General features: G+C 56.5%; 1 protein-coding gene across 2 annotated transcripts in view; it reads left to right on the top strand.

The window, feature by feature from the left end:
* LOC137673422 (opioid-binding protein/cell adhesion molecule homolog) overlaps positions 1-15,641 on the top strand; it is a 258,831-nt gene extending 243,190 nt beyond the window's left edge. For both annotated transcript variants that reach the window (XM_068418195.1, XM_068418194.1), the window contains 6 exons: positions 2,446-2,678; positions 4,903-5,028; positions 5,138-5,272; positions 5,356-5,476; positions 5,629-5,780; positions 15,541-15,641. In XM_068418195.1, coding sequence (XP_068274296.1) covers positions 2,446-2,678; positions 4,903-5,028; positions 5,138-5,272; positions 5,356-5,476; positions 5,629-5,780; positions 15,541-15,641 — 868 coding nt within the window. The remainder of the gene's footprint in view (positions 1-2,445; positions 2,679-4,902; positions 5,029-5,137; positions 5,273-5,355; positions 5,477-5,628; positions 5,781-15,540) is intronic.
* Positions 15,642-20,249: the final 4,608 nt, after the last annotated feature.

The raw sequence follows: 20,249 nt of genomic DNA, 5'->3' as shown, positions 1-20,249 counted from the left end.
TTGACATGGTGGTGTCAGGGCAATGGTTGGACTCGATGATCCCAGAGGGCTCTTCCAACCTGATTGATTCTGTGATTCTGTGTGATTCTGTGAAGAAGGGCTGTGTCGGGGAGCCGGGACGAGGCAAGAGCCAGGGGCTCGGGTTTGGGCTGACACTGTCAGTCCCGAGATATTCCCCCCACCTCGCTGGCGTGTTTTCTCCTGGTGAACCATGGAACCAGGATGGGTTTATTTCCCTCCCGTCTGACAGGCGCTTTATTGTCTTTTGTCCCTTCCGGACTCGTAAGGACAGGTTTCTTCTGGAGATGGATACGGCGCCTTCAGGAGACTGTTAATGGGGGTTTGTCTTTGTTCTTAGTTAGATCCCTTCAAGGGAAAACCTCCTGGCCCACTTTATTATCCAGCTTTGTCAGAGCTTGTCTGCTTTATCTAAACACTTTGCAGAAGTCTCTTTACCTGTTTGCTTACTGGAGACATTATCATAATCCTGGTCAATTGGAAATAGGTAGCAAAGATGGCTCAGCAGGGAACAGCCTGGGCTCCGATGGAGAGGAGCACGATGCTAAGCTAGCAGAGCCAAAGGGACTTGGTCCCAAAGTAGCTACTGAGTGGCAGCAACCGAAGAGAGAGCTCGAGGGATGGGGTGAAGGAGCCTTTGCCTCCTTGCTCTTGGCATGAGTTTGTTAGAAGGAGTCTCCAGGTTGCTCCTGCCCTTTGCTCCAAGTGGTTTCAAGGGTGGTACCAGTCACCGGGCGCTACAGGCAAGGGAGGGTGATGCTGTCCTTGCCCCTTCTCGCGTGAGCATGTCCATTTGTGTTATGGACATCGTGTGCCCTCATGCAGGTGCGGGTCCGAGCCATAAATGCGAGCTGTAAATGCCGGACGAGTGACCCCAGTTCCCAGGGGTCCCAGATCCACCCCAAGCCTCCCCGGGAAGCGCCCCCGGCACGCGCCTGCCGAAGCCAGGCAGGGACGGTCGAACGTGCCCGGCGACGGCACGAGCTCCTCGTCCCCGTCGCTTCCAACTCTAGTCCTTGCGCTTCATCCCTAATGAGGGGACCTGAGAGTACCTCGCAGGGCTGTAGTCTGGATATTTATATGAGCGCAGACATGCGAGTCGTCTGTTTTACATATTGCTGCCCTGATTTTTCGGTGCACGCAATGAATAATTTAGAGAAGCCGTGTGTAAGTATCTCTTTATTATTCATTATAATGAAGTGAGACAGCAGTAATAGTCCACTAGACCGGAATCCCCCAGGGCCGAAGTTAACTCGGCCGCGCTTAGCTCTCCCCCAGTTAATTGGAACGAAGGGAGGCTCAGCTTCCCGACGAGGACGACGACGTGCGCCGGCACGAGGCCGCCCGGGTCCATCCGTCTTTCCCGGCGTCCGTACGCGACGTGGCCGGAGGAGCTGTACGGCTCCCGCAAGGGGAAAATTACTGGTTTGCTGGAGGATATACAGCTCGTTCCTCTGAACCGAGCGCCCGCGGAACCCTCAAACATGCCAAGTATCGCCCCTTCCCTCCGCCCGATTAATAATCACGACGGAGGTGACACTCCACGAGCCCGATGTGGGAGGCATATACACTCCCAAAGCCTCTGCAGGAGAGGCACCATAGGGGGAACGGGGACAAAGACTCTGAGTTTACAGGCAGGCGGAGAGGGACTCGCAGGAGTTTCGTGATTGACCGTAGGTGCCTCTTCCCTAAGATCTCAGCTGTACAAAGCTGCAGGCACGAGCTTGCACCTAGCGTGGCGTTCCCGGTTTGCTTTCACACCAATAGAAAGCTCTGCCGTGGTCTTCGGGTGGGTAAGGCAAAGTCCCTGAGAAACACCAGGCTCTTAATTTAGCCAAGTGCTCGGCGGTTTCTCCGGGGGTGCCAGAAGTAAAGAGATGGAGAAAAATCTATCAAAGCGAATGTAAAAGTCGGGTTCTCTGGGAGCATTTTAATTTCCTTCCCCCCTGCCCCGTCGCTCTGTTCTTTGCCAAGCATAAGTCAGCACCGCAGACCACAGCTGCCGAGACCCTGCGTGTCTCGGAGCGGGGAGGGCGAGAGCCAGGTAGGAAATAAATAATGGAAACGACCGTGTTGTGTTTGCGAGGCGCTCGTAGGATTTACAGCTGCTTATCCAAATGTTCCCTTCTCTTCCCCGCGTGCCGGCTTCGCCATCTCCGGCTGTTTCTCTTTCTTCCCTCTCGCCGTGCGCACGCTGTGGCCCCTCTCCCCCGGCAGCGGGCGCATATATCACCCCGTATATCAAGTCTGTGCGGCGTGCGGAGGTCAAACGTAATGGGATTTTCATCTGTGCCTCCTGAGTTCTGTATAAAAGAAAGAGGGGGAGCCAGTGTGACGGCTGTCGTCCCGCTCGCATCCCCTTTTGGGAGTCGGGGTGCTCGCCGTGTGGCTGCCCCACATCGTGACCCTCTGTCTTTTCCTTGGCAGGTGTACCGTGGATGACAGGGTGACACGGGTAGCGTGGTTGAACCGCAGCACCATCCTGTACGCCGGCAACGACAAGTGGTCTATAGACAACCGCGTGGTCATCCTCTCCAACACCAAGACCCAGTACAGCATCAAGATACACAACGTGGACGTGTACGATGAGGGCCCCTACACCTGCTCGGTGCAGACAGACAATCACCCCAAGACTTCACGCGTCCATCTCATCGTGCAAGGTAGGTCTCGACACGTCTCATGCTATTGCTGAACCGACTTATTGATGGGGAAGCATGTCTGGGCTCGCGAAGGGTTTGGAGGGCCTCTTGGCGATGGAGTTGTAGGGATCAGACCAACATCCGTCGTGTCATGGGCGAGCAGCACGTGGACAGGGGAGGAGATGGAGCGGCGTCATCTCAGCCTCGCCGTGCGGTACGGTCATTGTGTGGGCAGGGGACACCTGGGTACTGGAATTAGAGTCGGCATCCTCCTCCCCCTTCCCCTTTGCCTGTCCCTGCTGTGAATTTGACCCGTCGCTGCCGCTCAGGATAGGTGTCACTCAGCTTGCCGTGTCGAGGAGTTATTAGTAAGGTGCTCAGGGATGGATGTGAAGGTGCTGTGGGAGAGCCGAAAGCCAAGCACTGCCAGGCACAGGTGAGGAGCAGCCTCCAAGACACAGGGCTCGCCGTGGTGCCACGAAGGGCTTTTGGCAGAGGGTTTCATAGGTGAGCACGTCAGCATAGCGGATGCCATCAGGTCGCACAGCAGCGCTCCTGAGGCCGCTCCGACGGGCGGGATCCAGGTGTGGGCAGATCAGGGGCACCCGTAGCACTCCGGCGGACGCTGCCTCCGGACCCTTGCGGCTTTGCGCCGGCTACCGGCTTTTGTCCAGTCTCTAGATTAATTTTTCAGAGTTAGTGTTCGTTCAGGTTAGATAAAGATAATGAAAGTTTCCTAATCCTCTTAAAGAAGATTTATCTGGCTGAGTAGAAAGCTCTCGGAATACAATGAAGCGCGTATAAACCCAGGACCTAATCTTTGCTTTAATTTCAAACAGCTGATGGGTATTGATTTTGCAATGAGCATATCTGAAAAATTTCCCGGACTCGGCACGTCTCCGAGAAGCCCCCGACACAGATGTGTTTGTATGGATGTATCCTGCTGCTTTGCAGGAGGCAGGGGTTGATCGTGGCCACCCATCCGCGTGGTTTTCCGGGCCGGTCTCGGCAGGAGCGTGTTGGGATGGCCCCTCGCCGGGCGCCGCTCGGCCGGGGAAGAGGGGAGCGGAGGACTGCCGGGAGCATCCCTCCGACCCCTTTTGTGCGGCCTCTCCCTCTCCCCCTTTTTGAGTTGTGTACTAGCTGTCCGTCCGTGAAGTTTAATCTGTTTATGCTGTCTGCTGGCTAATTGTGCTAATCCATCCAGTCAACACCGGTGAAGTACAGGAGTGCTTTGCACCTAATGAAAGGAGGCGAGCGGGCAGCGGCGCTCGGCACCCGCTCCCCTCACCCCTTATTCAGAGCGACGAGGTGAGGGATAGTCAGCATCCAGAGCGACCGTCCGGTGGTGAGGCCTTCCTAAATGTGGTGGGCAAAGCGTGAGCAGGTCCCGTTGAAGCGGAAGCGTGGTGTCAGCTGATTAATTACTGCAAAAAGCGACCGTGGGGAAGAGGGGGGAGAAGCGGAGAAGTTGTTTCCCTCTTTTATATTTCTGAAGAGAAAGAATGTTTTAGCACGCACGCAAATCGCTCCCTGGGAAGCACTCTCGCTTCCTAATTGTTCATAAATTTCCTGACAGGTGGTTCCACAGTAGGTATAACACTCTTGAGTTCGGGTTTTATCGCTTTCCCCGTCTCAACGCGAAAACCTGGAGAAAAAGGGGCGCGTGTCAAGCAGTGGGGAGGCCGCGCCTAGCAAAGTCTGTCCTGGCTGCCTCTGTCTAGGGTCTGACCTCGGCAGGGCTGCGTGCGAGAGGCAGGGTGGGAAGGTGATGCGAGAAATATGGGTGCTTTGCAAGGAAAGGCGAGCGGAGCGAGGTGTGCCTCCAGCGCAGCAGGTGAAATACCTGCTGGGGGATGCGCTCCCCGCGGCGCAGAGCCGTTCGGGGGCCTGGAGCGCCGGGAAGCGGCGTCGGCGAGCGGGCGTTAATTGTTTTTTGCTGGGGCTGCGGATATTTATGGGTGTGGAGATTGCCAAGTTATTTATTAGATGGAGTATCCGGGGATAGAGTCAGATAAATCACCGTGGCTGGTATTGAACGGAGCAGACGCTCAGTAATTTAAACAGCTTTAATAAATATGCTAAAATATGAGCCTTGTCAGGGGCCGTAAGGAGAGCTGGTCATCAGGGTCTGGGCCGCGGGGCTGCCGTTCCCAGCCCCAGGCCGGCACAGGGGACCGGCGAGGGGACTTGTTGTGGTGCGCCGGTGTGTTGACGGTGCCTTTGTTCTTTTTTTGTCTTGCAGTTCCCCCCCAGATCGTCAACATCTCGTCAGACATCACAGTGAACGAAGGCAGCAGCGTGACCCTCATGTGCCTGGCCTTCGGGAGACCGGAGCCCACCGTCACGTGGCGGCACCTCTCCGGCAAAGGTGAGACCATCCCTGGGGCTCGGGGGACGAGCCGCCCGGGTCAGAGGAGTCTCGGCGGGGGTGTTGGCACCCGTGGGTGTCAACGCCACGTTCTTGGGGCATCTCGCAGGGCAGGGCTTCGTGAGCGAGGATGAGTACTTGGAGATCACGGGCATCACGCGGGAGCAGTCTGGGGAGTACGAGTGCAGCGCCGTGAACGACGTGGCCGTCCCGGACGTGCGGAAAGTCAAAGTCACCGTCAACTGTGAGTGCAAGGGATGGGGGAATCTCGGTGGGCGGGGCGGTGGCGCGGGCGGCCCAGCGTGACACAGCCCGACATCCCCACAGACCCGCCGTACATCTCGAACGCCAAGAACACGGGCGCCTCGGTGGGCCAGAAGGGCATCCTGCAGTGCGAGGCCTCGGCCGTCCCCGTGGCAGAGTTCCAGTGGTTCAAGGAGGACACCAGGTGAGGGGGGGCCCGGCGGGCAGCAAGACGAGGAGTCGGAGGGGGCTGGGGGCGGCCCAGGGCCTCGTATGCAAAAAGGCTGTGGCGAAGGAGCGAGAGACGTCGCCGAGGCCCGTCGCAGTGCTCTGAGCGCCGTTGGTGTTTCCCCACAGGTTAGCAAACGGGCTGGAGGGCGTGCGGATCGAGAGCAAGGGCCGCCTGTCGACGCTGACCTTCTTCAACGTCTCGGAGAAGGACTACGGCAACTACACGTGCGTGGCCACGAACAAGCTGGGCAACACCAACGCCAGCATCATCCTGTACGGTAGGTGCCCTTTTTTTTTTTCACAGCAAGGTATAGGAAGCAGGAGGAGGAGGAAGAAGAAGAGGACAGGAGGTTGAAGAGGAGGAGGAGGAGGCAAGAGGCAAGGCAGGCAGCCGACAGGCGACGGAGCGACAGAGTGACAGAACGATGGAGCAATGGAGTGGAGCTGGCTATATTTAATGTTGAGTTGAAAAATGGCAAGAGCCCCGAGCAGCGAGGTCCCACAGAGAGGATGCACCAGATGATGAGAGATCTACATTGCCCTGAGAGGGCACGCACAGCCAGGTGGTGGCTGGTGACGGGCATGGCGCTCGCAGGCTCATGGGTGTTCACAGCGGAGCGGGCAGAGCGGAGGCTCCCGGCGAGCTGTGGCGTCGCTGGAGCGCGGGGCCAAGGAGGGGGCCCGGGCAGGTGAGCACGCGCATCGGGTGCACGGGGTGGGATTTTTCTGGGTGTGGTACCGGCATGAATACTGGCAGTCGTCGTGCTCCACCGGCAGCGGCAGGCTGGGTGGTATAGGCATGGAGGGCTGCGGTGAGGCGGTTTGTGTTGGTGCACATGTGATCTGGGCAGCCAGGGTGGGCAGGTGTTTGAGGAGCGGCGGACTGCACAGCTGACCTTGAGGATGGTGATGTGTAGCACTGGCCTGTCCCTGTGGTGCGTCCCCTTGTCATTCTTGCAAGGTGAGGGGGCTATCTGGCGCTGAGGGAGAGGATGGAGTTTGGTGGCAGGCTCGAGGAGGTGTGGAGCGGGAGCAGAGTATGTATGGTAGCTGTCTCGTATGTATGTCTCGGACGAGACAGGGGCTATCCCCGCACCCCGGCTGGGTGGGACACTTGTCTGTGGTGTCAATAGGAGAGTGGTGGACTTGGAGCATGGCCAGCACCGTGGTGCCAAGGCACAGCCCTCGGCCTTCTGGGATGCGCAGCTTGGTGGGCTGTGTCATGCCCTGGAGAGCGCTTGGCAATTTGGGGTGGCGTGAGGCACACGTGTATTTGGCTGTCATCGATGGTCATGGGCGTGCCTGGAATCAGAGGTGCTGTGCTTTGCCATGGGTGTGTTGTAGGGGCTTGGCAAGGGGGACTTCTAGGGATTGTGGGTCATTGTAGCGGTAGAGGAGGTGTGTGTGGGTGCTAGGTAGGTGCCGATGGAGCAGTGGGGGGTACGGGCCGTCACTTGTCACGGGGGGAGAGGGCTCTTCGCAGCGTGGGCAGTGCTGTGGGGGGGGGTGCCCAGTGTCATTCAATGGGATGAAGGAGGAGGGGACCCTCTTGGGGCTAGTGTTGTTCAATATCTTTATAGATGATCTAGACGCAGGGATTGAGTGGACCCTCAGTAAAACCCTCAGGTTTCTTTCTGCCAGGCCGCTTTCTAACCACTCTTCCCCCAGCCTGTAGCGCTGCATGGGTTGTTGCGGCCCAAGTGCAAGACCCAGCACTTGTTCCTGTTGAACCTTGTTCCGTTGGTCCCGGCCCATCTATCCAGCTTGTCCAGATCCCTCTGTAGGGCCTTCCTACCCTCCAGCAGATCGACACTCCCACGCAGCTTGATGTCATCTGCAAATTTACTGAGGGTTTATTCATTTGGGGGTTTAGCTGACAGCTCTAAGGTTTGAATTATGTGAATTGTGTAATTATAGTCAGAATTTATCTGCATGGGAGGGGCAGGAGAAGAGAAAGTCACTATTTGTTGTGCTAGCTTGCTGCTTCCCATCCCAGGCTAAGGGGTAAGGAGTCTGGTGTGGTTTTTGGATTATTTGTGGTTGAAAGACGTGTTATTATGTTTAGATTAAGAATGGAAGGGGACACAGTGAGTTACCATCCCTACATCTAGATCATCTATAAAGATATTGGACAGCACCGGCCCCAGAACTGAGCCCTGGGGGACACCACTGGTGACCGGCTGCCAGCTGGACTTTGCCCCATTCCCCACCACTCTCTGGGCTCGGCCATCCAGCCAGTTTTTAACCCATCGAAGAGTCCACCCATCCAAGCCCCGGGCAGGCAGTTTGTCTAGGAGGATGCTGTGGGAGACAGTATCGAATGCCTTACTGAAGTCTAGATAGATACATCCACAGCCCTGCCCTCATCTACTAAGCGGCTCACTTGGTCATAGAAGGAGACCAGGTTGGTCAAGCAGGACCTGCCTTTCATGAATCCATGTTGGCTGGCCCCGATGCCCCGATTGTCCTGCATGTGCCGTGTAATGGCACTCAGGATGATCTGTTCCATCACCTTGCCTGTCACCGAGGTCAGGCTGACAGGCCTATAGTTCCCTGGATCATCCTTCCGGCCCTTCTTGTAGATGGGCGTTACATTTGCTAATCTCCAGTCAGCTGGACCTTCTCCAGTTAACCAGGACTGCCAGTAGATAATAGAGAGTGGTTTGGCAAGTTCATCTGCCAGTTCCTTCATTACTCTGGGGTGAATCCCACCCGGGCCCATAGCCTTGTGGGTGAATGGGGGGAACGGTAGCTGGCGGTGTCATTGGGGGCTCTGCTCTGGGGCTGGTCATGTTGTCACCGAAATCGGGAATAAAACAACTCCTTAAGGCCGGGTTTTATCATTAACAAGCAGGCATGACTTTATTTGGCCGAGGGACATGGGGGATTGCTCCACCTAACGTGTCCCCCCAGGAACAAAAGCACACTCATTATATACATTACAGAAAAATGAATATTCATACAATTCCCAGAAAAACCCACCTATTCCAAGAAACTTATGCATATGCTAATACATTATGTAATTGTCTTTGCGCATGCGTACTAAATCGGGGAAGGGGTCTCGGGTGGTCTCTGGGGGTCGCATCCCCCCATAGTTACGCTGTATAACCCCGCTTCTGCGCGAGCACGGTCGAGGCCTTCTTGATGACACATGCAGGTGGCCTCAAGATGATGTTGTTCTGGTTCTCACTGGACTTACCTCTCCTCTGGCACCAGAGTTTGTGAATCACGTGAATTTAGACATTACAAAGCTGTTGTTCATCTCTGGTCCTTCTTTGTAATTAGCAAGGAATTTAACAGAGACCTTGGATTCTCTAAGAAAGACTAAGCACAAGCAAGAGTCAGTGATAGCTCTGACTTTAAGTGTTGGGGCCGTGTTGGGGGATGGTTTATTGAGAGGACAGCAGTTGTGCTGTTCCCGAGAGGGTGTGTTAAAGAAAACTGGCAGAGTCGGGGTCTGAATCTTTATTGAAGCAACTCAGAGTTGGACCACCACTGCATGGAATGGTCCCTGACTCAAATTCACCATCAGTTTATATTGAAACCAACAAGTAATTACATCATAAACCTCTCACAATCTTCGGTTAAAACTCCACTAAGTATTTCAGTTCCACTCCTCGTTCTTCATTTGTCAAGAGTTCATAAAAGTCCATTCTTCTTTCTCCATCGGTCAGCCGATCTTTATCTTCCAGTTCCACTTCAGTCAACACCCCATCCTTGATGTTCTTGTAGTGATCAATGTCCTGTCTCCATGTGGGTTGACCAGAGGCTGGTTTCCACTGCCAACATCTCCTAAATATTAACCTAAAAAAATAGTTAAAGTCTATTTAGAACCTTATTTCTATTAATTCTTATTTCTAAGTATTCTATATTCTTTCAAGGTAAAAAAAGGTTAACGAAACATCCTTTTTACTAGAATCATCAGAAAGTGATACATCTACTTCTGCTTAGCTACTCATTAAGCTTTGACCGATGATGTGTTCAGTCATAGGTCAGGATTATGCAAAGGAGCTTTGAGAACAATATTCATCGATTGTGAAAACCCACCTGTGTTTATTCAGATGGACTTATATTAAATATTCTATTCTTAATTCTATTTCATCTCTATTGATTCTAATTTGCTGAATTCATGAGAACTTCTACACCGATTATGTGAAAATTTCTACAACATGGGGAACGTACGCCGGAGCGGGGCTCCTAGAACAGCAGGGCCAGGGCAGGAACAACTGGGACGAAGGAGGAACAATGGGGATGAAGGAGGAGCAACGGGGATGAAGAAGGAACAACGGGGACAGCAGGAACAAAGGGGACAAACAAGGAACAATGGGGGACGGAGCAGGAACAACACGGACGGATGGATGGATGAGAAGAGCAAGACGCATGGGTGGGAGAGGGGTGGGGGACGCGGGGAAATGCCAGGAGAGAAATGGAAGGGGACACGCTGGGACCGGGGCGCACACAGGGAGGCCAACGGGGACAGGGAGGCTGATCTCAAGGGTGGTGGGCAAAGCAAAAAACATAAATGCAAACTTAACGTGGAGGACATGAATAAAAAGACAAGAGAGACACCCCCAGGAGGGGGCAGAAACACTAAGGGGCATGCAGACAGCCACCAGAACCCTAAAGGCAGAGCTGCTGAACCTACTTGGGGAACACCCACAGAGACACACAGGGGAAGTCTATAAAAACACAACCACGAGGGCCACAGAGATGTGGCCGCGGAGGGATGGAGGCAGTGCTTGAGAGAGACACCAGGCAAAGGACGCCGTGCGGAGGGGGAACAGGCAGAGCCCGATGGCCACTGGGTTGGCGATACACAGAGCTCAAAAGCACAGGGAGACCCACTGACAAGAAGAGACAAAAAACCCCACAGAGAACCAGAAGGGGACAGCAAAAGAGCTGGGCCAAGTGAGGTCCTGAGGGGGGAAGAGGCAGACCGAGATGTGGGGACAGGGGGAGAAGGGGACGGCGCCCACGGGGAGGCACTAGGACACCCAGGCTGGGGAGATGGGCACACACGTACCACCAGAGCTGGGTGCCAAGAGAGAAACTGGGGGGGCAGTGAGGGCTGTCACTAAACACAGGGAACCGAGCCAAGGGGGAACAGAGAGGGGACTGCCAAAGAGACACCACCAGAGATGCTCACGAGGACACGCTGAGACAAGGGACAGAAGGCAGGTGGTCCCGTGGGAAGGGAGGCTGGGGAGACCCCAGGCAAGGGACGGACACAAAATGGGAGGTGCAGGGAGACCCAGAAAGCCAGGGACGCGCAGCCAAACCTCTACAGGGAGGCTCCGGCAGAGACTAGGAACTAGACAGAGTCTGTGCTCCCAACACCACGGGGAGCAGAGGCAACGGGGGAGAAATGTCAAGCCAGGGGTAGAGACAGCAACCAAAAGGGCTGATGGGAAGCGAGGTGGGCTGACAGAGAGGGAGGTGGGCGCTGACATGGACAAAAGGTGGCCTGGGATGTGACATGGAGGGAGGGAGACAGAAGCACGTGCAGAGAGATGGCACGGAAAGGCCGGGAGATGGAAAGACGTGCCGCCGGGCTGACCCGTGGAAAAGAACGCCCCAGAGCACGAGATGGATGAGATGGAGACAAAAGATGAGATGGTGGGAGATGAGCGTGACTACAAAGAGGGAGGTGGGCAGAGAGACAGAGATGCTAAGAAGGGTCTCACACAGAGACAGGCCTAGAGGCTGCAATGCCCAGACCAGCTGCCCAGAGATAGACAAAGGTGGAGGGGGCGACGCATAGATGGACCGTGCGACGCGGAGGGATGGAGATGGAGGGGGGCCCAGACTACAACAGGGGGCTGAGGAGTGCAAAACCAGGAGGAGCAAGGAGAAGAGACTCAGGCAGGGAAAGGTACTACACGCACGTAGAAAAGGGGCAAAGAGAGAGCCAGGAGGACCAGAGAAAGCACCAGGGAGGGCAACGGTGGGGGTGTGTGGAGAGACCTCGGGGGAACACCAACGGGAGCAAAAGGGAGGTGGGAACGCTGAGACGAGGGCGTGTGGAGACCCTGAGGGACCCAGGGACCGACACAGATGGGAACTATGATGCAGAGATGCGCCCGCAGACTGAGCTAAACTAGAACACGTCTCAGAAAAACCAGGCAGGGAAACACCACAGGAACAGACAGGCAGGCACAGGGAGAGAGGGTCGAGGGCCTTGGGGGACCTGTGCACCCAAAACGAAGACGAGGGACAAAGAGAGACACCCGACTGGGTGGGGGGGCGGTTCCCGGAGGGACGCGGCGTACAACGCGATGATGCCGGGCCGCAGAGGCCACTACGGACCCGTGGAGGGACACATGTAGACACGGACGAGGGCACAAGGGTGGGGAGGAAGAGACAGAGATGAACAACAAGAGCTAAGCAGGGATGGAGGAACAGACTGCAACAGGCAGAGGATGACACGGGGAGACAGACACACAGCAACAGAAGGACAAGGGGAGACGGCCACACAGACACCCAGCAAGGCAACTGTGAGCAGAGTGGGGGTAAAGGTGGCGGGGGAGAGGCACCATGGAACCAGGCCGGCTGGGACACAAAGACACGGGGAGAAACAAAGATCCAAAACCAAGAATGGAGACAGAAACTAACAGAGACCAGCAACAACATGGCAACACATCTCTTCTCCTGCCCCTCCCTCCAGCCCCCTGCCTCGCTGCCACCCCAACCATCTGCTCCCCACCCCGCCTCGCTCTCTCAGCCACCCGCCGGCTGCCTCTCCACTGTGACTAGCACCCACCCTCCGAGGCTTCCATACATACGCTACCCCGACATGACCGGTGCCCTCACCGTCTGCCCCAGTTTGCTCCCACAGAACTTGTGGAGCCAAACGGTTCTCTTCTACAACACACACAGCTTTCCAAGGCCTGCTCCTCACGGTGGTACCGTGCTCCCTGTGCCTGGCTCTGAAGTTCTAATCACCTGGAAGGATGAAGGCTGCTGCTCCAAACATTTCTCCTGCGTGCCTATACAGTAACTCCTCAGAGCTTACATCCCGGACCGGCTGCCAGTAGACGACACCCTCTGCTATATCCACCCCTAAGGTATTTGTAAGTGCTGATAAGATCCCGTCTCCGTCTTCTCTTCTCCAGGCTGAACAGCCCTAGCTCCCTCAGCCTCTCCTCATAAGAGAGGTGCTCCAGTCCTCTGATCATCTTTGTAGCCCTTCGCTGGACTCTCTCCCGTAATTCCTTATCTTTCTTGAACTGGGGGGCCCAGAACTGCACACAGTACTTCAGACATGGCCTCACCAGGGCCCTGTAGAGGGGCAGGAGAACCTCCCTTGATCTGTTGGCCACACTCTTCCTAATGCACCCCAGGATACCATTGGCCTTCCTGGGCACATTGCTGGCTCATGGGGAACTTGGTGTTCACCAGAACTCCCAGGTCCTTCTCTGCAGAGCTGCTCTCAAGTAGATCAGCCCCCAGCCTGTACCGGTGCATGGGGTTATTCCTCCCAAGGTGCAGGACTCTACACTTGCCTTTGTAGAGAAGGGTACCTCCATGAGGTTCCTCTCCAGCCTGTCCAGGTCTCGCTGAATGGCAGCACAGCCTTCTGGTGTATCGGCCACCCCTTCCAGCTTTGTGTCATCAGCAAATTAGCTGAGTGTACACTCTGTCCCTTCATCCAGGTCATTGATGAATAAGTTAAACAGGACTGGGCCCAGTACTGACCCCTGGGGAACACCACTAGCCACAGGCCTCCAACTAGACCGAGCACCGCTGATCACAGCCCTCTGGGCTCTGTCGCTCAGCCAGTTCTCGATCCACCTCACTGTGCACTCACCTAAGCCACACTTCTTGAGCTTTCCTATGAGGGTGTTATGGGAGACAGTGTGAAAAGCCTTGCTGAAGTCAAGGCAGATAACATCCACTGCTCTCCCCTCATCCACCCAGCCAGTCATGTCATCATAGAAGACTATCAGATTGGTCAAGCATGATTTCCCCTTGGTGAATCTGTGTTGACTACTTCTGATGACCTTCTCCACATGCTTAGAGATGGCATCCAGAATGAGCTGCTCCATCACCTTTCCAGGGATGGAGGTGAGGCTGCCTGGCCTGTAGTTGCCTGCGTCCTCCTTCTTACCTTTTTAAAAACTGGAGTGACATTGGCCTTCCTCCAGTCCTCAGGAACCTCTCCTGTTCTCCATGACCTCTCAAAGATGATAGAGAGTGTCTGGGCAATAACATCTGCCAGTTCCCTCAACACTCGTGGGTGCATCCTGTCAGGGCCCATAGATTTGTGGGTGTCCAGTTTGTCTAAGTGATCTCTAACTTGATCCTTCTCAACCAAGGGAAAGTCTTTCTTTGTCCAGACTTTCTCTTGTACCTCCAGGGTCTGGGATTCTCGAGGGCTGGCCTTAGTAGTAAAGACATAGCAAAGGCATTCAGTAACTCCACCTTCTCTGCATCCTCCCTCACCAGGGCACCCTCCTCATTCAGCAGCAGGCCCACCTTTTCCCTCATCTTCCTTTTGCTGCTGAGGTACTTGAAGAAGCCCTTCGTGTTGTCTTTGATGTCCCTTGCCAGATTTAATTCCAAGCGGGCCTTGGCCTTCCTTGTCACCTCCCTGCATCCTCTGACAACCTTCCTGTATTCCTCCCAAGTGCCTGTCCCTTTTTCCACATTCCATAGACCTCCTTCTTGCATTTCAGTTTTATCATGAAGCTCTTTGCTCATCCATGCAGGTCTCCTGCCCCTTTGCTTGATTTCTTACTCATAGGGATGCACTGATCTTGAGCTTGGAGGAAGTGATGTTTGAATATTGACCAGCTCTTATGGATCCCCTGTCCTTTAGAACCCTAACCCATGGGAGGTCCTTGAAGAGGCCAAAGTCAGCTCTCCTGAAGTCCAGGGTTGTGGTCCTACTTATTGCCCTGAGTGACTCTCTTAGCATCACTCTGCCAAGATTCCTCACTGGCATCTCCGGCCTGCCCCGGGCCCTGCCGTGTGCCATGACCACACTCCATCCCTATCCCTCTGTCCCTTATTGTCTCCTCCTGCCTCTCCACATGCACAAAGAGTGTGGACGGTCCCACACCCAGTCCCTCATCCAGGCCCCGCGCTTTCCTCCCGCGGCCCGGCCGTCTCCTCGATTCCTGACTGACGCCCTCGCGCGCGTGACAGCCCTGAGCTTTACAACGGCCCTTGAGAAACAACAGTCCACAAGCCTCTGCTCCAGATGTGTGGCCCAACGGCCGCCTGCCCCCGTCCTCCTCCTCGCCTGGCCTGCCTGCCTAGCGTCCCCCCGTGCCGTGAGCCCACAGTGTCCCCGCATACCTGAGACTCCCGCGATGCCGTCTCCCGCCTCGGTGAACCCGTACCGTTGGCCGTGAGTCGAGCGCCGAGGTCTCCGATGCCCTCCGGTCCCGGCTGTCCCTGGTGGCTCGCTCACGGCTGTTTGTCTCTTGGCCATCATCAACTTGTATGTGCACCCACGCCCTGCCACCGTGACCCGCCACCAGCATGCACACCCAGCCTCTCCCAGTGCCGTGGTTCTGTTGCTCATTGCCATGTCTCTGTAGCTCTTTGGTGTGTCTCTGTTGCTCATTGTCATGTCTCTGTAGCTCTTTGGTGTGTCTCTTGCTCATGCCTCCTCCGCAGCCCTAGAAACGTTGACGAAACGCAGGCTTCCTCGGCGCGACGAGCGTCCACTGCCCTAGGAAAAAAGCGTCCGGCCACTCCGCTTCGCCGCCGCTCCCTCAACCGACCTAGAAACCTGCTGGAGAAAAAGCCCTCGCCCACCCTCGAACAAGGCCTGCCTTGCCCCTTGCCTACCTCCTCACAACCGCCTCGACCCCACGCCAGCACTTACACCGACAACGCTCTTCAAACAATGGACTGACCTGACATCACCCAGGAGGAGGATGCGGCACCTGGCACCGGGGGCTGCCCTGCGTGGGGGCGTACGGGGATGAGGGGGAGGGCTGTTCCCTTTTTGGGACAAAGTGACCACTTACACTTACTACCAGCTCTAACGTTGTTCCTTCTCTTCCCCTTCTTTTCTCTCCTACACAGGGCCCGGAGCGGTGCACGACGGTGGCAACGCGGCATCCCGTGCGGCCTCCGGCCTCTGCCTCTGGGCCGCCCTCCTCGCTCGGCTCCTCCTCGACTTTTGATAAGGGAGCGGAGGGTCCCGGGAGGCCCCGCCGCGCCTCTCCCCCGCCCCAGCCTCGGCCCGCCGTGCCGAGGGGACTCCTCTCCGTCCGACGGGCGAGGCGCCTCCGTGCCGGGATCGTTCTCGCCGCCCGTGACGCTGTACAGACCCCGCCACGTGCCGCAGGACTCTTGCCCGGTGCCCTCCCCCCGGGGAGGCGGCACGGCGTGGACGGGGCTCGTCGCGGCCGCCTCGTCTAAGAGATGGGAGGCAACGAGCCGTCGGAGTGGACCGTCCTCAGGGATGTCCGTCTGGTCACCTCGCTAAGCTGCCCCTGCCCAAGAAGACCCCGAGGTTGAAGCCTCCCGGCTCTGCTTTCAGCCTTCGCAGTCATGAATGTCACTTCTCGCCGCCAAAGTTCCTCCCTACGGACTCCAGACGCCACCGTTCCTCCTGCGGGGGATCACGCACCTACAGCTACTCATTCTCCTCGCTCACATCGTCGCCTCCTCCAAAAACCCCCCGACTCTGGGCACAGACGGTAAGACACACATCAAAACACAACATGAAAAACCCCTTTCTCTACAGCTCCGATGCTCCTGCCCCTCTGCGTGCACCCAGAGGGAACTGGACCGCGCGCTCCAGGCCTCGAGGTCTGCGCCTTGGCCACCCCGAGCCTTCCCGGTCCATCTCCCGGTGTGGCCACCTCGTACCCATCGGCACAGCGCCTCGGAGTCCCCTATGGACACAAGAAAGATGGGAGCCCTCAGCCTGCCCCGGCCCGAGGAGACTCTGCTGCGTTGGACCCTGCAGAGGAGGCTCCGGCTCCATCCAATTGTCACAGGGACGAGGACAGCTCCTACACCCCGAGTGCCCTGATTGCCCATCCTCCTGCGCCATGCCTTAGACAACGACATGGATGCACACAGACTCTACCCTCTGCTTCGGGACACGCTCTCCAGTCCTACTCCTGGAAAGCCACATGCAACACTGGACCCAGGAGAGGGAAGTGACACCAAGATGGCACATGGAGTGTCCCCCTGTCCTGTCCTCCCTGTGCCTCACCCTTTGCTTCTCCCTCAATAAGAAACATGCTCAACAGTCACACAACCCCCCCATCTTTTGCACCCAAAGTGTGCCAACACGCCCTGTCCCATGGTCCCACTTGAGAGGGCGTGGGAGCTGATGGCCGTCAGTGTGTGAGGTGCAGAAAACAAACCATATCCTCAGTGATGTGCCACCACCCTGTCCTCTAAGTGACCATACACCTTCTCGCTGTACACATAGTGACCGAGAGATACTGGGGTGCATGTAGTGAGTGACCATGAGTGACCAAGAGATATTGGGGTGCCAGGAGGTACCTGTAGTGATAAAGTGACCGAGAGATGAGAAACCGAGTGAGAAAGATGGGTTGGGAGGGGGGCTCGGCTTACCTTGTGGCATAGTATCTGTGGTGGCGGTCTCTGGTGGCCGTCGGCGGTACTGCATGGGCCGTCTTCATCAAAGACCGTGAATTCTGATCCCTGCGGTTCCGGACCAGGGGCGACTCGAAATCCAAATACTCGAGCAGGGCTGGCTTCCTTCCTTCCTTCCTTCCTTCCTTCCTTCCTTCCTTCCTTCCTCCCTCCCTCCCTCCCTTCCTCCCTTCCTTCCCACCACCACTCCCACCACAACAGCAAACTGTTTCTCTCGTTTCTCTCCATCATCCCATCATTCCTCCCTCATTCCCTGTATCCCTGCCTCCCCCTACTTCCCTTCCTATCTCACTGATTCCCATTCTCCCTCTCCCTCCCCCCTATTCCCTATCTCCCTCCCACTCGTTCCCTCTCCTTCACTTCCTCTCTCCCATTCCCTCCCTCTCCTTCCCTTCCTCTCTCCCATTCATTCTATCTTGTTCCCTCTCCTCCTCCTCCTCCCCAGGTCACACGGGCTCCCCCTCCCCCAGGACACCATTCCACTTCCACGTGCCATTGTGTGGAACCCCGTGGCTGTCTAGGGCCGGGCACCCAGGGCAGGGACGCGCCAAACCCCGAGTCTCTCCTGCCCATGGCCAAGACTGTGACTCTCCGTCGCTCGTTGTCTCCTGAGGGTGGCCGAACTACCTGAGATTTGTGCATGTTACATTGTAGTTGTAACCTTTTCTAATTCGCCAAGAATAAGAGATGGTTGTGATTGTGCAGTGTACCAATAAAGGTCGACGAACTTTGTACCTTCGGCGCTTTCCTTCGCGCCGCAGGCAGGAACCCCGGCCCCGCCGAGCCAGGAGGGCGCCCGGGGCTCCGGTAGACTCCCCCGGGGGCCCGCTGTCTTCTCCGGGAACGGGCCTTGTGGGTCCCCACGCCGCTGAGAAGCACTCACCTCTTTTATTATTTATTATGTTTTATTTATTCTTTATTATGTTTTATTATTACCTGCGGCATCAGGACCAGCTTTCCTCTCGTCACTCACCTGCATTCCACTGGAGCAGCCGGATCAGGGACCTCCCTCCTGCTACCGACCCGCTCTGTCACCTCATGACAACTCCCACCCTGACCACCGAACCTACCACCACCTCACTCGTTCTGATCGCGATCCGACGGCGCAGGACATGGAGAAAATGTCTTCCTCACATGACAAAGACCGGGAGGAGAAGGAGCCACGACCCTCGGTGTCTCCCCGGCCCAGATACTGTCTCACCTTAACACAGTGCTGAGGCAGCCGGCACCGCCCCTCGCTCCCCTGGGGATGCTGCAGCTTTCTACACCGTCGCCTGGGATAAAGTCCTAATGTGCAGCTGGCGGCCACCGAGCATAGAGACCCCCGGCCTGCTCGGGTGCCAGACGTAGCACGGCCGTTGATGTCCTGCAGCTCTAAGGGGTGGGAGGGCCGCCGGCGCGCCCGGGGTGACCACGGGGAAGCGGGGAGGACTAGGGGCGTCACGGTGTCTTCCTCTATGCGATCCCCTCGATGGGAACGTGCCTCTCTGCACCTTCCCTGATGTAACAGAGTAAAAGCCAAGCCCTGAGAGTTGACCCTCAACCTGCACGACAAACTACAAACTAACACAACTCTGTACATCAAAACATCTTTGCTCTCCCCCCTCAGGCAACCCGGACATGGACAGAAAGGTAAGTGCTGACCAAAACCCACCAGCCTCCTCAGGAGATGGCTCCAGAGCCGCCATTCCTCCCTGACGCCACCCCGACTGTCCCTGTGACTCTCTGGGGTGGATGACCTCAGGCACGGGACGAGCGACACGCTGACCTCCACGCTCCCTTTCGCGTCCGTGCTGGGGCCCCGGACGGGCCGCCTGCCCCGATGTTCCCTACCGCAAGGTGAGTGGCATGCAAAACCCTTCTCTTTTCAGCCTCTGCCAAAATCAAACACTGCTGGCCCTCTCCAACACCTGTCCAACACCTATGTCCGGAGGAACCGAGCACGGATTACAAGCTCTGACCTCCGTCCCTCCCTCTCCCGCCAACAGGCACCAAGACATCAACACATTAAGACATAAATGCATCTGTCAACCAGTCTGTCCCTCTCTAACTTGCTCTTTGTAACTACCACCAGACACCCCGTGCTCTAGACAAGACCTGCACCAGACACGGCTCTACCCTTTCCTGGCACCGCTCGCTCTGAGCTGCCACCCGTCGCACCTCCAAATATCGCCTTGCCATCCCTTTCCCTTGCTCCGGGCTCCTTCCTTGGGCTGCACACACTAACCACACACTAGCAAGATATCATTAAAGATATTTCACTGCTCTTGCCACACTGCTGATGCCTCCTCTGTTCCCAACAGTTCTCATCTAAGCCATCTGCTTCAACTCTATGTATTTCTTTCGCTTTGTAACACCTAGCAATCCTCCTCATAGCACAAGAACCTGCTATGCCTAAATACAGGCAGCAAACTTACACCCACAAAAGCAAAAAGCCAGCAAACAAAAGCAAAAAAACCACAAAAAACACACATGCACAAAAAAAAACCAACCTGGCACCAGTTCTGCCATCACTACTGACCAACTTCACATCCTACTAAAACACGCCGGGCACCTCAGAGAAGCAGCCTGGAGGCTGCGGGTGAGGCTGAGGACCGAACGCGCCGAGGAACCTTCTGAAAATCACCAAAAAAAAAACGACGCCCCGAAAAACCCGAGCCCCGACACACCTGTGGCCCGTGCGGGCGCCGAGATCGCATCTATGCCCGACCGTCCTGCTCTGTCCTGCTGCGCTTCACCTGTACCCGGCTGCGTCGCTCCTTCCCGCGGGACTCGCTTCGGCCGCTCCATCTGCTTCCCCTGCTATGTTGTGCCACCAGGACCAAGGGCTACCTGGAAAGATTTCAGGGCCCTGAGTGGCCGGGTGGCATCCTGCTGGGGGAAATAGGGTGCAGCTGTCCCCTGCACCCTTCCATCTACTCACCAAAGCCTTACCTTGTGACCGCAGCCTCACCGGCGAGGTCCGTGCGCCGTCTCTCTTGGCTCGATGCCGCGGTTTCGTGCTCCCACCCAGCGTCCCTCCCCTGTTGTCCCTCCCCGTCCCCGAGGGGGAGAGTGTGGGGCGGCCCCCGCGCCAATGAGCACCACAACCAGACGGAGCGGCCACATGGAACAATCGTTTTAATGGATAGGCAGAGAGAGCCCCCCCCGTGCCG

This window comes from Nyctibius grandis, chromosome 25 (genome assembly GCF_013368605.1).
Source record: "Nyctibius grandis isolate bNycGra1 chromosome 25, bNycGra1.pri, whole genome shotgun sequence".
NCBI lineage: Eukaryota > Metazoa > Chordata > Aves > Nyctibiiformes > Nyctibiidae > Nyctibius > Nyctibius grandis.
This window is presented reverse-complemented; position numbering and strand designations above follow the sequence as displayed.